The 17,896-nt window shown below is 46.3% G+C and overlaps 1 protein-coding gene across 3 annotated transcripts in view; it reads left to right on the top strand.

Moving 5' to 3' along the window:
• The window catches only part of KCNE2 (potassium voltage-gated channel subfamily E regulatory subunit 2), a 172,943-nt gene extending 156,882 nt beyond the window's left edge, over nucleotides 1-16,061 (top strand). For 2 of the 3 annotated variants that reach the window (XM_040483983.1, XM_040483982.1), the window contains one exon: nucleotides 14,862-16,061. In XM_040483983.1, coding sequence (XP_040339917.1) covers nucleotides 14,862-15,245 — 384 coding nt within the window. In that variant the 3' untranslated portion in view covers nucleotides 15,246-16,061. Of the gene's footprint in view, nucleotides 1-10,095; nucleotides 10,111-14,861 lie in introns of those variants that run through there. The other variant, XM_040483984.1, reaches the window with a different exon arrangement.
• The last annotated feature ends 1,835 nt before the right edge of the window (nucleotides 16,062-17,896 follow it).

Raw genomic sequence — 17,896 nt, 5'->3', positions numbered from 1 at the left:
TCATTGAACATCATCTTTGTGTAGTAACTCTAGTATGATGGTATAGAGTGTCGTTTCCACTCCAGATTAATGCCCTCGGTAAAAATGCCGCGGGCGACTCTGGGGTGACAATCAACTCTCATAGTTCCATTGGGCCCCTGACATCTGCCTCTGTGTCTTCGGCTCCGTGTGCTTTGCGGAAGTTCAATCCTGTCCAGGAAAATAGAGCACCAAGAAGCTGAGGGGTCCTCTGGTTTTCCATTGCGAAGTAGGCCCCCTGTTTCTTGGTGGCCAGATTCTCGCCCCCAGAAGCACAAAGCCAGCAAAGTTGGGAGAGCACCTTGGGTGAAGGCGCCATCTGAAAAGGATACACTTTACCAAAGCCCAGTTTGCTCTTTCCAAAGAAGCATCTCAAACGCATCCTGTCTCCTTCGTTGCCAAACAAAAGAAGCCCCAACACGTTTGGGAAGTGAAGTTCTTGGTGAAGCCATAAATGTTGGAAATGGTCAAGCTTGTGTTTGACTTAAAGAAGGGAGAACATTTGAGAAACTCCTCAGTCAAACGGAGTCATTGCTCCAGAACCATTGTCATCTCCTTGAGAATCTGAAGCTGGGCACAGAGAAATCAGTTGCTCTGTATGCAGCTGCACAAAAGTACCAGTGGTTTCTCAGCACAGCCAGCTCCAACTTTTCACAAAACCCTTATGTTGGTGCTAAAACCATCAAAGGAAGTTTCCAGTTTTATGTCCCATTTGGAAACTTCAAGGGTCGTGAATGCTTTTGAAATGATGCAAAGTTTCTATTCCAGGTATCTTTCTGATTGGAAGCGTAATCTTGGTACCTTGTAAATCAATGGGGTTGTTTGTTTCATCAGCGCCGGAATCTAGAATTGCCGTCTTTTCCGGGAGTTTGGGAAGCGTTGAGAGCTTCTGTTCAGCCAGACTCAGAAAAAAGCAATACAGACCAAGTGCTTGCTGTCATGGAGCTCAAGTCCTATTAGAGACAAGAAAAGTACACAGCCAGCAACAAAATAGGGTGGCTTCAGAATTCAAAGATGCCATGAACAAAGGATGCAGGCTGTGCACAGACTCCATGCCCACTCTGAGTGGGGTCCTCCTTTTCTGTACTGCCCGACCTATGCTACAGTATGTGGGAGCCTTGCACAACTCAGACAATAAATAATGCTACGTGGAAAATAAAACAGGGGGAGTGGTGACTAGGGTGGGTGTCAGTATTACAGATTGGGACGGCAGGAGAAAACCTGTCTGAGAAGATGTCATTTGAAGTGAAGAAGGGAGCTGTGTTAAGATCTGCAGGAAGAGCATTCCAGGCAGAGAGAACAGCCGATGCAAAGGTGCTATGGCAGGCTGAGTAATGCGCCCTCAAAGACATCTACACCCTAATCCCCGGAACCTGTGAATATGTTACCTTACGTGGTAAAAGGGACTCTGCAGTGGTCATTGACTTGGTGGTCCTGAGATGAGAAAATGATCCTGGATTGCCTGGGTAGGCCAAATACGATAACGAAGTCCTTAGAAGAGGAAGGCAGGAGGGTCAATCAGAGGGAAGAAGATGTGATGGTGGAAGCAGAGGTTGGCATGATATGAGGAAGGGCCACCACCCCTGCCACGGAATTAGGGCAGCCTCTAGAGGAAACGAGTTCTCCCTTCAGAGTCTCCAGAAGGGAGCACTCTACCTTCACTTTGGACTTCTGACTTCCAGAGCTTTAAGATAATACATTTGTGTTGTTTTAAGTCACTAAGTTTGTGGTAATTTACTATACCCATAGTGTGAAACTAATACAGATGCTATAGCAGAAATAAGAAGAAGAGGGAAGCCAGGATCAAACTGCGAGAGGAAGAAGAGGTCAGAGAGGGGACCAGGCATTCTGGACTTTATTCTGAAGATGATGGGAAAGCAGTAGGAAGGTTTATACAGAGAATAGCATGTTCTGATTCATGTTTCTAAAACATCACCCTGCTCACTCCTGGGGAAGTGGATGAATGGGGACAATGAGTGGAAAGCTGAAGACAGCGGCCAAGACATGACACTGTTCAGCCTTGAGCCACGGCTGACTTGGGATGTGTTTTGAGGTGTCAAATTAAAACACAAAACCACTAGAGAAGAAACAAACAAAGCTGAGTTTTTGCTTTCCAGGCGTAGGAAACAAGTTTAAAGAACTTGTCTGTGCAGAAATGGGAAGACGTAGGCTCAGGGCAACAGGGAGAAAGTACAACCAAAAAGGGCAAGATGCTGAGAACAGGTGTCTGGTTGGCTTAGGAAATGGATGGTGATTCTGCTTTGCATTTGGCCCTTATGCCAGTTAACAGCACAAAAGTCCCAGCATGTTTTTTCAAAGAGGTTGGGATGGGTTGCTAAGGTTCTGGTGGGTTCAGTGTCACTGAGTAGTCAAATTCATACATCCAGGCTCAAGAGTGTTCTTTGATGGGAGGCAGCCAACAGTATTTGCTAATGGACTGGATGTGGGAGTGTTGGTTTACAATTCTCCTTGGAGCTTCTCTGGTATAACCTGAAACCAGTCCCTCTACTCAGAGGGCAAGGAGAGAACAAAGAAAGAGGTGGCTCCAGGTTGGGAGGTGGCAGTTTTAAAGTTCCAGAGGGAACATATGAGCCTTCCTTAGGTGTCATCAAGGTGAGTAGATCCCTGCACCTACTTGCCAGATCTTAAAAGTTTATAAAGAGGGGCGCCTGGGTGGCGCAGTCGGTTAAGCGTCCGACTTCAGCCAGGTCACGATCTCGCGGTCCGGGAGTTCGAGCCCCGCGTCGGGCTCTGGGCTGATGGCTCAGAGCCTGGAGCCTGTTTCCGATTCTGTGTCTCCCTCTCTCTCTGCCCCTCGCCCGTTCATGCTCTGTCTCTCTCTGTCCCAAAAATAAATAAACGTTGGAAAAAAAAAATTAAAAAAAAAAAAGTTTATAAAGAGGCCTTAATTGGGTCTAGACACATGTACTGTGCAGGTGTTCTCAACACCCCATCACTATCTCAAGGCCATGTCTTTGGAGCAGCCCCTGGGAACAGGAAAGGAGAACAGAACCCACATTCCAAGGACGGGGTGGGGAACAAGGAGCCCCCAAGTGCCCCAGTCCAGCTCACAGGTCAGTTGGTGGTCATACCTTTTCGATGACCTTTCCCAACAGGGAGGTGAGGAGAAGAAAAGAATCAACACCAATTCTTAGCATTTGGGCTTAAGAAACTGATGGAGCCATTGGGAGGAGCAGATTTGGTGGAAGAATTAAAAGTTCTGTTTGGACCTTGAGGTTGAGATTCCCATTAGACACCCACGTGGAAATGTCAAGCAAGCATTTGGATATTTGAGTGTGAAGTTCAGAGGAGTGGACTGGTCAGGGGATGTAAATTTACGAGCGAACGACATAAACATGGATGTTTAAGAAATCAACTTTATCGTGGTATAGCTTACACAAAATTATATGGACATTTAAAAAAAATGTTTATGTGTTTATTTTGAGAGCAAGAGAGAGTGTGAGTGGGGGAGGGGCAGAGAGAGGCAAAAAGAGGGCTCAGCATGGAGCCCAACACGGGACTTGAACTTGCGAGCCTTGAGATCATGACCTGAGTCATGATCAAGAGTCAGATGTTTAACTCACTGAACCACCCAGGGGCTTCTGCATGTAGCCATTTTAAGGGTACAGTTCAATGAATTTTGGCAAATGTGTATACCCTGTAACTACCACCAAAATCAACATATTGAACAATCCAGTTACCCCATAAAGCTCTCTCTATATCTTTTGCAGTCAGTCTTCCTCTTACCTGGCCCCAGGAAACAACTGATCTGCTTTCTATGACTATAGATTACTTTTTCCCTTTCTAGAATTTCTAGAAATGGAATCATACAGTACAGCTTTTTTTGTGTCTGACTTCCTTTGTTCAGGAAATGTTTTCGAGATTTATCCATGTTGTTGCATGCATCGCTGGTTTGTTCCTTTTTATTGTTGAACAATTTTCTGTTGTATAGATATACCACAGTCTGTTTACCTATTTATCTATTGAGGGATATTTGGGTTATTCCCAGTTTTTAGCTATTATGAGTAAAGCTGCTATGAACATTCACTTGTCTTTGTGTGGACATACGTTTTTTCATTTATCTTGGATAAATACATAGAAATGGGATTGTTAAACCCATGTGGTAACTTCCTAAGAAAGTGGCAAACTATTTCCAAGTGGTTGGACCATTTTATGCACCCACCAGCAATGTATGAAAGTTCCAGTTACTCCACATTCTCATCAACACTTGGTGTTGTCGGTTCTTTAAAAAGGATTCTAGCCGTTCTAAATTAACAACACAGGAAACAACAGATGTTGGTGAAGATGCAGAGAAAGGGGAATATTTTTACACTATTGGTCGGAATGCAAACTGGTTCAGCCACTCTGGAAAGCAGTATGCAGTTTCCTCAAAAAGTTAAAAACAGAACTACCCTATAACCCAGCAATTGCACTACCCAAAGGATACAAAAATACAGATTCAAAGGGGAACATGCACCCCAGTGTTTATAGCAGCATTATCAACAATAACCAAACTATGGAAAGAGCCCAAATGTCTGTCAACTGATGAATGGATAAAGCTGTGTTTTATATACGGAATGGAATATTACTCGGTCGTCAAAAAGAACGAAATCTTGCCATTTGCAATCACATGGATGGAACTTAGTATCATGCTAAGGGAAATAGGTCAGTCAGAGAAAGACAAACACCATATGATTTCACTCACATGTGGAATTTAAGAAAAAAAAACAGATGAACATATAGGAAGAAAAAGAGAGAGGGAAGCAAACCATTAAAGACTCTTAATTCCAGAGAACAAACTGAGGGTTGCTGGGGGGGGGGGGGGGGGGGGGGGTGGAGGATGGGTTAAATGAGTGATGGGTCTTAAGGAAGGCACTTGTTATGATGATCACTGGGTGTTTGTATGCAAGTGATGAATCACTGAATTCTACTTCTGAAACCAATATTTCACTACATGTTAACTAACTAGGATCTAAATAAAAAATTGAAACAAAAAAAGGGACGCTAGCCATTCTAGTAGGTGTGTAGAGGCATCTCACTGTGGTTGTAAGTTAATTTCCCTAATGAGTAATGATGTTGAGCCATTGAGGGGTATAGAAAGAGATTCAAAGATAGCAAAAATGAAAACAATGAAATCATAATTTATTCCTTGAAAACCAAAACTTGTATAGGAGAGAGTTAATTATAGCTCATTACTTGGGTCCTCAGAGAACAATATTTCTGTTACCACAGAAGTGCAGAATCTGAAGTTGGATTTACCCCTCAATTATGGTGTACTGGGAGGGTGTGGAAAAGGGGAAAGGATATAGACTTAGACTTACCTACCATAACAGGAGGTCAGTAGATAAAGCCTGTGCAGGATATCTCCTAGCAGGATTGCCTTGAGGCAGACAGGCACTAACTGATTTGAAATTCTCCAAAGACAATTACCCAACTTTCTGCATTCCCCATTACTTGTCTTTAGCAGTTGTGTTCCACTTAAGGAAGCCTTTTGGTTTGTATCATAGTGGTGCCCTAAAAACAGTACTAGTAGCTTGGAAAGCAGGCTCAATTCTGAACCAAGTCTTCCATTGCTCTTACCTTTTGAAGGAGTTTGGGGTTTGTCAGTGCTGGATGTGCAACTGAATGACATCCAATTTTAAATCCAAAGGCAACCTCAACTCCCTGGGCTTTAAAAAAACATATGCCATATGTACGCAGAGGAGCTCTGTAAAGGTGTGGGTTGCAATTTGACTCTCAAAGAGAACATTTGCTTTTATGTACCTTGCTTTCTGGCAGATACCGTTTTACTCTCCTGTTGGGGACAATACAGAGTGAATTTATTAAGAGTCTTTTGCAGAAGCCAAGGTGGCTGAAGCCTGTCAGGGGGAGGCATGAAACATCTCTTCCTATTTTCTTCTTCAGCCTACAGCTGATACTTGGGTCATATTTACACTCCACTTCTGCATCCATTTTGTCAGGACCACATCTCATTCCAGTTGTGTGAATTGTGTACCAGGCCCTGAGTAAGAGCTATCTAAAAATAAACCACTAAGGAGCTACTCTTCACATAGTGCTAGAATGTTCTTTTCCTTGGTGAGGCGCAGTTAAGCTCTGCTTCTCACTGCCATGTCCTCTTGCTTATTTCTCTTAAAAATAACAGTAAAAGCTAATACATTAAACATTTCCTATCTTACTATGTATCAGGTTCTGTCCTTGGCGCTTTACACTCATGATCTCATTTAATTTCTATGACAACCCAGTGAGGCAGGAACTTTTATTCTCTCCATTTGACAGATGAAGAATCCAGAGATCAGGAACGCTAAGTAATTTTCTCACTTCGTTTCTCAGCCTCCAAAGCCAACCTCTCAGCCTCTATGATGTCTTGCCTTCCAGTTCTGCCTCAAATTATGGAAGTGTAGACTTGCACACTGCTTTGATTCCCCTCGCCTTTGCACTAGGAGAATTCAAGGCACAAGTTAAGCGGCCAAGGCTAGTTTAGGAGTGAGCGAGAGATTGGTCTCTGTTCCTTGTTGCCACCAGCAGGTGGCACAGTTGCTCTGGTGGAATTTCCCTGGGAGCCATTTGAAAGGCGTCCGTTTCTATAGAGACATTTTCAGCCCAAAAGAATCATCAAACCATTTTTTCCTAGTTGAGGTTGCCTAATCGTGTTCATTGAAGACAGTCTAGGTAGACAAACGGTGTTGTGAGAAGCTGGTGAACAGTAACAGAGATCTTTATATTTCTTTAGATCACACCTACTATGTTAACTACTACAATTTGTGGATAATTCTATATCCTAGCCATCTTCCTTTTGCCACCCAGTGCCTTTCAAGCCACATTGCTCAGAGCACCGTTTGATGAGAAGATTCGGTTGTAAAACAAAGTTAATCTTACTTTGCACAGCTATGTGACGGAGTAATGGGCAACCTCATGACCTTCAAGTGATTTTAGTGGTGTATCACTACCACATCCACCATTCAGGGTTAGATTCTAATCCTGGCTCTGCTTCTATGTCATCCTGAGATGACCTTGACCTCTCTGTGCCTGGATTCCTTAGCTGTAAATCTCAGAGTACCATTACATTGGGTTGTGACAATGATTGCATGAGTCTCCTACAATTAAAGCATTTGAGAAGGGCCTGGCACATGGTAACTCTCAGAAGGTGTTAGCTCTTGCCAAGCCCCACTCTGTCCAATTTCAAGGATAAAGAAGGATCTTTTTATAAGTAGAGAGTGTTTAGTTCTTTTGAAGTCTTTACATACTTTACTGGACTTGCTTCTGTGTCCTTGGTATTATACCTTCATTGTGGCCAGCTTCCAATCTACAAGATAACGATGTTGCTCTAAAGTCACTTGAAAACTGTCTCCAGGAGGGGTATTTAAACAAAATTAGGTCCATGAGGACGTGGTCAGGATAGGGGCGCTTGTCTGGAAGCATACTGGCCTTCCGCTCCAACCATACCCACCCAAAGCTCGTCATGTTCGTGTCACCTCTCTGGGATGCTCTCCCTGGGCACAAGTCCTGTGGGGAACAGTGCGGTCCACGAAGCCTTTTCCTGAGGACGGTGGCTCACTGTGCCCAGGCAGTGTCCTGGGTGGAGCTGTCATCCAGCGGCCCGAGGGAGAGACCTGTACAACCCCTACCCAATGGCAGATTCCAAGCAGGCACACCCCATCAGGCACCAAGGTCACTTCCCAACTGCCGGTCGGTATTTAACTTTCCACATGAGATTAGATTAAACATTTGGGTTCATAAACGCCTAGATTGCAGATTGCAGCTAACAAAGGCTTGGTCAGCCGCGAGCTGAAAGTGCCCGGCAGGCTGAGATTTATGCATGGTCCCCGAGAACTTGCCAACACCAGCCAGGAAGTTCAGAGCCGCCTGGCTTTGTAGTAGGGGGTTTCCTACCGCTCAAGCACTGCCTAGGTAAGCTTCTATTGCAAATTCTGTATTGTTTCAGAAATTAAGTAACAAAGCAATCTATTTCCTTTTTCAAGAAATTTAAAAAAGGAGCTATTTTCCTGTTATAAGATGGCCTTTCCTTCCTTCTTTGTTCTCTGTCTCTCTGTTCTTCTCTTCCTTCTTCCTCTCCTCCTCGTTCTTCTTTTTCTCACCCTCCTCCTCACTCTTCTTCTCCTTGGTATTGTTTTCCTTCCTCATTTCTTCATAATTGGAGGAGAATTTTGAAAGCGTTTTTATGGAATGTTCATGGTAAATGCAAGTAATCATATCTTTCTATTCTTGGTATAAAAATGAAAGACTTGCCTGCCTTTCCAGGCCCCCGTGATGCTGATGAGCCACCATCTTTTAAGAAAAGATGAACTTTTAAGAGAAGAGGACTTCAGGTTTGGGGATCAAAGGGGTGTTACTTTCCTCACAGTGTCCAGACTGTCCTTGTTGTGAATTACACACCCCTCTGACAAGTGCAGCTGGAGTTAGGGGGTCCTTATGTGTCCTGAAGATAGGGCACAACTAATTGGTGTGTGTGAGCAGAAACCATGGTCTTAGTCTCATTTCTTTTACCCAGCTGAGCTGCCCAGTCAGAGCTGATTGAAATGGGGCATTGTGGGAATGTGCGACCTCTGCTAGGGCACAGTGGGTCCTGGGCGCTAGCTAGCCTGCGTGATTTGGGTTTCGAGTGCCAGCACAGTGGTCGACATGCAAGCCCTGTGACCCTGGACAGATGATCTAAGCTCCGTGGGCTATAGTTACTGCACCTGCCAAATGAGCAGGCCAGCCTAAATAATCTCTAGGGGCCCATCTTGGCTTTTGAGCAAGGACTACTTATTGAAAATGGCCGAAAATATAGGTCCGCATATGTTAGGTTGAACCACATGAAATCGCCAATATTGACCGGATTTCACCTATAGAAATGGCACTTTCATACGATCGAACAGAACATAAACAACAGTCCTCTCATTGCTAAATACCTATTATAGTATTCTACTTAGAGGAGGGATAATATGTATACCAAATACGCTCAATGTCTATCAGTTAGGTAGTTGTTCTGGGTATCATAAATTTAAACCTATTTGAACGTTCTAGCTCCATGTCCATCAAGAAAATTGCTTTCACCTACTGATTGGCTTTCCCCTCGGTTAGGGAAGAGACAATGGATTGTTCAGCCACGTCTCTGCAACAGTGTTCAAAATGCGAATCCCCCTTGGACCCAACTTTGTCAGCCTGGCTGGGGACCAGGTACTTTATCTATCTGGGCCCTTTTCACTCTAAGATTAAGTCTTATCAAGAAGCACCTCCTGATGTGTTCTCTGCCACAAGCCTTTGTCCATGTCAGCAGACTGAACAAATAATCAGTAGTATTGGCTCCAGCAGGCTGGAGAACGCTGCCGTGCTCACGCCTCAAACCCAAACAGCTCCAGTGGAACCCAGCACTGACATCCCTCAACTCAAAGATATTTTGCTGCAGAGGTACTTGGTTGGGCTTTAGGGAGTTCCCGGAGATTGAATGTAGAGTATGTGCACATGTATACTTTTGGGGAGAAGAATAAAGTCAAATCCCTTCCTTTCCTGCAAGTAAGTTGAGAATCACCCTTTCTAGCAGTTTCTAGTGGGAATCCACAGTACACTAGAGAGGAGCACTCATTCATTCACCAAACATTTAGTAAAGATCTATGATGCACCAACCACCATGCAGGGCCCTGGGATTCAAAGATGAACAGAATGGGGGCACCTGGGTGGCTCAGTCAGTTGGGCGTCCAACTCTTGGTTTCAGCTCAGGTCATGATCTCATGGGTTCGTGGGGTCGAGCCCCACGTCAACGTGAAGCCTGCTTGGGATTCTCTCTCTCCCTCTCTCTTTGCACCCTCTGCTCAAAATGAAGAAATAAACTTAAAAAAAAAAAAAAAAGCAAAGGTGACTAAAATGACTGAGCCTTGTCCTTCAGCAGCTCAAGCTGTCATGTAATTATGATCCAAATCACTTGAGCATCCCTGCAAAATGGAGGTAGTCATGTCAGTGTCATAGACAGTGCTCACATGCACGAGCACACAATAAATGGGTAATGGAAAACAAGCAGACGGACACGTGACAGTTTGCAGAAGCAGCACAGAAAGGGATCTCCAACTCAGAGATCTGGGGAAGAGCTTGCAGGTGAGGTGGCCACTGATGGGGTTTTCCCAACTACAAGAGCATACTGCTATTTTTTTTTTTTTACATTTATTCATTTTTGAGAGACAGAGACAGAGCACAAGTGGGGGAGGGGCAGAGAGAGGGAGACACTGAATCCGAAGCAGGCTCCAGGCTCCGAGCTGTCAGCACAGAGCCTGACGCGGGGCTCGAACTCACAAACTGTGAGATCATGACCTGAGCCGAAGTCGGACGCTTAACTGACTGAGCCACCCAGGTGCCCCAGCATACCGCCATTTTCACAGGTGAGTCTGGAGATACTCAGCTCCTCTGTCTTATAGAAATTGTATTTCTTTCTTCCTCTGCAGGGCAACTCAGGGATGATCATTCAGAAGACCAAGGTTACTTCAGTGACCTCTCCCCTGTCCTTTGGGCTCCATTTCCCCTCCCCCTCAATACTTACTTAAAGTGCCCCATTCCCATTTTACCTGTGGAATCTTGAGGCTTCCCTTGAGGCACCCTGTCCTGGATGGCTTTGCTAAGAAAGCACCAAAACATAGGTCTCCTGTGTCCCCATTCTCTCAGAGGCCTGAAAACACAGGGGACTATTAAGCCCTCTTATGAGTCAGGGGCTGGTCTAGATTTTTCACAGGTGGTGCGCCATTGCTTTGCTGAAAACATTCGCAAAACGATATTGACAGTGAGCATGCCCTACCCTACCGCATTTCCCATTTAAGACCTCGGGGCGCCTGGGCGGCTCAGTCGGTTAGGCATCAGACTTCAGCTCAGGTCACGATCTCACAGTTTGTGGGTTCAAGCCCTGCGTGGGGCTGTGTGCCGACAGCTCAAAGCCTGGACCCTGCTTCAGATCCTCTGTCCCTCTCTCTCCTCCCCCCTCCCCCCCACTCATGCTCTGTTTTGCTCTCTCTCTCAAAAATAGGTAAACATTAACAAAAATTGTTTTTGAATATTTATTAAAAGAAAAAGACTAGGACCTTTATGTCCTCCACTCAGAGGCGTTCACTGGTGGAATTTCCAGGCACAGCAGCACAATCCACAAAGGAGATAAACGGGAGGCAGGGTGGACGGAGGAGCTCAGAGCACTTGGGAACTTGCAATGCTACCGCCTCTCTGGGGGAAACTCAGATACAAGGCAAGGCCTTGGGTGCTCAGAGCATACTAGAGTTCCTCCAAAAAAAGGGCTGTCCAAAAAGCAAAAATAACTGGAATAATTCCAATCTTAATTTTTTTCTTAATGTTTATTTATTTATTTTTGAGAGAGAGAGAGAGAGAGAGCACAAGTGGGGGAGAGACAGAGAGAGAGAGAGAGGAAGGGAGGCACAGAACCTGAAGCAGGCTCCAGGTTCCGAGCCATCAGCACAGAGCCCAATGCGGGGCTCGAACCCGTGAAGTGTGAGATCGTGACCTCAGCCGGCGTGAGGCACTCAACTGACTGAGCCACCCAGGCACCTCAGTAATAATTCCAATCTTGATAGCACCTTAGAAAGAACCCTGCAGGGGACTGACTTCTCTGCCTGGAAGAGGGTTCCCCTTCCCCTTGCCGGTTGTCTGCTGCCCTGGGTTTGCTCAGCACCCTCCCCGATACCCAATTGCCCCCATCATTCATCTCTGTGACTTCCACACCCCTCCACCAGCCCTTCACTTTGTACACGTAGCTCTTCTGGTTCTTCTTTACCTGTCTCTATCTTCTCTCCGTTCTTCAATTTGGCTTTGCAAAAGAAAACTGAATTCTCTCTAGAAGGTGCAGCAGGGGGACTATATAAGCTGGAAAAATCACAGTTCTCTTCATTGGATGAAGATGCCGGGAAAAGTTGGCAGAGGGGCGCCTGGGGGCCTCAGTCGGTCCGACTTCGGCTCAGGTCATGAGCTCACGGCTCCGTGAGTTCGAACCCCGCGTCGGGCTCAGTGCTGACAGCTCCGATTCCGGAGCCTGCTTCGGATTCTGTGTCTCCCTCTCTCTCTGCTGCTCCCCCCCACCTCTCTCTCTCTCTCAAAGTGAATACACATAAACCTCCCACCAGAGGAGCAGATCTTGTCTCTGTAAGGGTCAGGGGGCCTGTGGCGACATCTTGGGTAAGATTAAAACCAGCCTAGCTGCACTCTCTCACAGTGAGTTATCAGTTAATTCTCACTGAGCGAAATGTTGGGAAAGCATCAGACAAAGACCTGGAGCTCCACTTGGGCCCCTCCCTCAGGTAGGGAGGTCTGCAACATCTCGCCTTATAAGAGGAAAGGAAAGACATGTTGAAGACAGTGGGCGTTGTTTCCGGAAGGGCCTTTGGCAAAGCCACTGCTTGGGCTCTTACTACCTGGGTGAACCTCTAGGTAGGTCCTGGCTAGTCACCAATTCACCTCCTGTCTACATTCCGCCCAGTTCTGCTCCCCTCCCCCCACCCCCGCATTCCTCCATCCCCGAACCACGTTCAGCTCTCCGAGTCCCTTCTCACTTTGTCCATACCGCTCACCAGCCTTTGTGTTTCTCGTGGCTGTTTGTCTGAAGGGCTCCTGCCACACCGAGCTTCCACAGGCAGAAACCTCACCCTCACCATCTCTGCCCTTCCGACGCCCCGCCGGTGCCTGGCACATTAACTTATTCGTTGAGCATCCACCGGGTGCCTTCGATGTGTCAGGCTCTGTGGTGACGTTCGCTACACCAAGGTAGGCAAAGGCGATACGAGCCCTGTGTCACAGAGGTGGCAGTTGAGCAGGAAAGGCGACACCGTGAGCCAACGATCACACACGAACACCAGCGGCACCCGCACAGTCAGCACAGATGGTGAAGAAGGCTTTGGAAAAAAAATAAAAATAAAAAGATGCTATTGGAGAAAAGTGGTGGTGGTAGGGGGTGATTTAGAGCGGGGCCAGGGGGTTTTCTCAGAGGTGACAGTTAAGCTGGGGCCAAAAGGGTAAGGAGGCAGCAGAGGGAAGAGAAAGGAAAAGTTATTCCAGGTTGAGGGAAGAGAATGTGCAAATGGCCCGACGCGGGAGAACGTTTATTGACTTGGAGGCACGAACGACCAGTCATCAGGAGGGTGGAGTGACTGGGGAGGTGGTTGGGGGTCAGCTCAGGCCAAGCCAGGTAAACCCCACTAGGGAACTGGGGTTTTATGTTAAGTGGGACAGGAAGGTATTGAGTCATATTAAAAGCAAGGGGATATGATCTCGTTTTTTCTTTTTTTTAAATGTTTGTTTCTTCATTATTTATTTATTTATTTGTTTAGAGAAGGAGAGGCAGAGAGAGAGGTAGAGAGAGAATCCCAAGCAGGCCCCACGCTGTCAGCGCAAGAGCCCGACAGGGGCTTGAACCCATGAACCATGAGATCACGGCCTAAGCAGAAATCAAGAGCTGGACGCTTAACCGCCCGCCCCCCCCCCCCCCCCCCCCCCCGGTGCTCCTGATCCCACTTCCTTCTTAAAAAGAGCATCGTGGCTGCAGTGCAGGGCAGGGAGGGACAGATATGCCCCAGGAGACTGTTGGGGGGGGGTGGGGTTTGCACCGCATGGTGTCATCCAGGTGAAAGGTGTTGGTGGCTGGACAGCGCCAGTGACGATGGAGAGGAGAGCCCGACTTGGGGCATACGAATGATCTCTCAGGTCTCGCGTTGTTCCACTTACCTAAGATGTTTCTTTCAAATGTGGATGGACACACTCCGCCCTGGGGCATACTTGGAAAAAGCCCACAGCGGAGACAAAGGGGTGGAGCAGACTGCAAGGTCAATGCCCCTTGCAATCCTCTGCCCCATAATTCTCTGCACACACGGATCAGACATGAGTCATTGCTTCATTCAGCTGATGTCTGTTGAACGCCTGTTATGAACGACGCATTACGCTAGGCATCATGAGGCGACTGGTCTTTTTAAACATTCTTTTTTTTTTTTTTTTAACGTTTATTTATTTTTGAGAGAGAGAGAGACAGAGCATGAACGGGGGAGGGTCAGAGACAGAGGGAGACACAGAATTTGAAACAGGCTCCAGGCTCTGAGCAGTCAGCACAGAGCCCGACGCGGGGCTCGAACTCACAGACTCAGTTCATGATCGAACTCAGATCATGACCTGAGCCAAAGTCGGACACTTAACCGACTGAGCCACCCAGGTGCCCCGCGACTGGTCTTTTTAAAAACAAAGTAGGGTGAGGTGCTTGACGAGAATTTGGAACGTGAACAAAGTATAAAGCGTGGGGGGGGGGGGATGTTAAGTATACTACCCACTGTTAACATTTTGAACTCGTCAGTTCCAGTCTTTTTTCCATTTTCATTTGTATGTTTATACTTATTTACATATGTAAATTGGGGTACTATATACAGTTTTATGTCCTCCAGCCAGATTTTTAAAAAGTGTTTATTTTGAGAGAGAGAGAGAGATACAAAGCGAGCAGGGGAAAGGCAGACAGAGAGAATCTCAAACAGGTTCTACACCGCCAGCACGGAGCCCGACGCGGGGCTTGAACTCCTGAACCGTGAGATCATGACCTGAGCGGAAATTAAGAGTTAGACACTTAACCGACTGAGCCCCCCAGGCGCCCTCCCATCAGACTTCTGTTGGAAGGTGTCACGCATGCAAAAAATAAACTGCATATGCAAAGCTTAAAGAATAATTTTCAAAAAATATGCACTCAATCAATCACCAGCCAGGTAAAGAAGAAATTATATTACCTCCCCCTTTGTATTCACCCCTCCTTATCCCTTAAAGTAGGCAAATGCAGAACGAATCAGTGTTCTTAACCTTGGCCATCTGTTTCATTATTTAAATTGCAGCAGGAGGGAGACATGCCAGCTCTGTCCAATCTGACGCAGACGCTGGAAGATGCCTTCAGAAGGATTTTTATTACTTATATGGACAACTGGCGCAGGAACACGACAGCTGAGCAAGAGGCCCTGCAAGCCAAGCTTGATGCTGAGAACTTCTACTATGTCATCTTGTACCTCATGGTGATGATCGGCATGTTCTCCTTCATCATTGTCGCCATCCTGGTGAGCACGGTGAAATCCAAGCGACGAGAGCACTCCAACGACCCCTACCACCAGTACATCGTGGAAGATTGGCAAGAGAAGTACAAGAGTCAAATTTTGAATCTAGAAGAATCGAAGACCACCATCCATGAGAACCTCGGGGCAGCGGGGTTCAACATGGCTCCTTGATGAGGAGGAAAGGCGTCAAGCCAACGGCGGATACCTGGATGTGAAGAGACACCTGTGCCGTGGAGCAAATCCAAGTTGTCACTGCTTAGACGACACTAAGCTCCTTGCTTTCTGTTGAGAATTTTCATGGAGATCCTGTGGCAACTCAACTCAGACGACAATGGTAATCTCAGTGTGATTTAGACTTGCTCATCAGAGCCGTGTTTTATGCTGAAGATCCCTTTTACTTTCTGTGCAACATAAATGTCACTTCGGTCAATGTCAAATTTGACACGTTTGTCGAGTGAGTGGAAATAAAGTCAAATTTGAAGGACAGCGCCTGTGTGCTAGCGGTGAGAGCGCGGGGGAGGAGGGGGAGGCAGGTACCAACAAGTCACTGAACTGTCTTCCTCATGAAACAGTATTTTGTATGTGACGAATTCGCTCTATAAATAACCCAGATGTATTGCGCAGAGGCTGTGGTTCAAAAATGTGTCACCTGCTCACTGGCTTGACATCAGAGCGTTTATTTATTCATTCATGAATGTCAAGTCTGAAGTGATGAGTGAACAGAATCACCAGGTGACTTTATGTATATTGTTTTCCCGGCATCTGGCTTACTGGGAAGTCTGTCGACAGAACAAACATTTCACGAGGGCAAATCGCCCACAACAGAGAGGTAGCATCTTTAAGAAGTGCCCAGTGCAACAGAAACATATTTTTAAATTAACATTTAAAGTTTTATGGAAAACTAACCCTTTAAAGTTCTTGTTATTATAGAAAAGGATAATGAAAAGTTGTGACATCACTTTATAAATAGCATATTCTTTTCAGTCACTTGATTTTCTTCCATTTACAATGATTTTCATTTGTGTTTCAAGAGACTAACGGTACAGAAGGTGTCTGAATTACTGATGTCTGTTGAAAAGCTAAGACAGTTCACTCCATCTAGACATTGCGTTAGAGATGCAATCCACACATTAGGTGACTTCATCTACTAATTAAGCCAAGCGATATTTAACACCTATCTATCTACTCAGGCCACTGGCGTAGACCCCAGGAGTGTAGAGATGATTGAGACTCCCGGAGCTGGAGTGACCCGCTCATTAGAGCGAGTCAGGTACGTAAACCTCATGATGACAACTTGACAGGTTATAAAGGAGGTCAACACAGAGTGGGCAGAGCTAGAGCAGGGACAGGATGGGGACCTAACTCGGGTTAAGGTGTATTCTCTCAGAGTAGCTGAGAGGAGGAAGTCGAAGCCAAGACGGGTGTATGGGGTTATTGCTTCATACTTCCCAGCTTCCCTCTCTTCTTCCCTATCTCCCCATCTTCTCAGCCAAGGCACAGCAATTGTCAGTAGGGCCTCAAGTCTCAGGACTCTAGGGGCCCCTGGGTGGCTCAGTCGGTTAAGGGTCCAGCTCTTGATTTTGGCTCAGGTCATGATCTCAAGGTTCGGGAGTTCGAGCCCCACGTTGGGCTTCCCACTGACAGTATGGAGCCTGCTTGGGATTCTCTGTCTCCCTCTCTCTGCCCCTCCCCTGCTCATGCACACTCACTCTCTCTCGTTCTCTCTCTTTCAAGGTAAAATAAATGAACATTAAAAAACAACAAATAGGGGCGCCTGGGGGGCTCAGTTGGTTAAGCGTCCCACGTCAGCTCAGGTCACGATCTCGTGGTTCATGAGTTCGAGCCCCGCATTGGGCTCAGTGCTGACTGCTCAGGGCCTGGAACCTGCTTCAGATTCTGCGTCTCCCCGTCTCTCTGCCCCTCCTCTGCTCTCTCTCTCTCTCTCTCTCTCTCTCTCTCTCAAAAATAAACATTTAAAATAATGAATAAATAAATAAGAGAGATGATAAGTAAATCAAATCTTAAAAAGCAAAAAGTCTCAGGGTTCCAAGACAAAATTCAAAAAAAGAATCCTTTCTTCAAGGCTTGTAGGATGTCTTCTGTTGCCTACAAGGATTATATCTCCAGAGGGAGGTGTCTACGAGATATTTGTTCCTTAGAAACAAATGTGCAATTATGCTAACATAAGCCTTACAACAGTATCATGAAAATCCACTGATACTCCCATGTGACCAGAGTGGCCTCCTTCCTCAAATCATTGATCCAGAAACGCTATTGCACACAGAACGTTCATCCCGGTGTGCCCAGAGAAACAGCCCCGGCTACCAAATCCTGGCCTTGGGTCGGGATCCAGACAGAGACCCAAGGTTTCTACCAGGTGACAAAGACCATCTCCTTCACTAACCTCTGGTCAGTCTCTTCCGAGCCAGCAAGCAGGTCTCGGCCTTGGCCTGTAAATACTGTAGAGACTTGGTACAAGTGATTTCGTCCCCCTCTTCACCCTAAGAGACTTGAACAAACACTAGCACAGCTTCTAACAGCTCAAGGCCTCATCCCTAAGAGGACCCCAGCTCCATTTAGAGTGTCTGCCTGAGAAAACTCAACAGGCTGCTGGGAAAATTCACTGTTGGTTCCAGCCCAAACCTGGAGATTGGCAGATCAGCTCCCTGAATCCCCTCTGAGAGCAGTTAGAAAACGTGGAATTAGAAATCTTTTCTCTCCTGCTTTGAGATACAAATCTTTCACCAGCCAGCACTGCCTTGTCTCTTTGAAATGCCAACACTCAAGGAGGGAACCCTTCCCACCCAGTGGCTACCTTGCTC

Source organism: Herpailurus yagouaroundi, unplaced genomic scaffold, assembly GCF_014898765.1.
Source record: "Herpailurus yagouaroundi ecotype Mexico unplaced genomic scaffold, PumYag 162, whole genome shotgun sequence".
NCBI lineage: Eukaryota > Metazoa > Chordata > Mammalia > Carnivora > Felidae > Herpailurus > Herpailurus yagouaroundi.
This window is presented reverse-complemented; position numbering and strand designations above follow the sequence as displayed.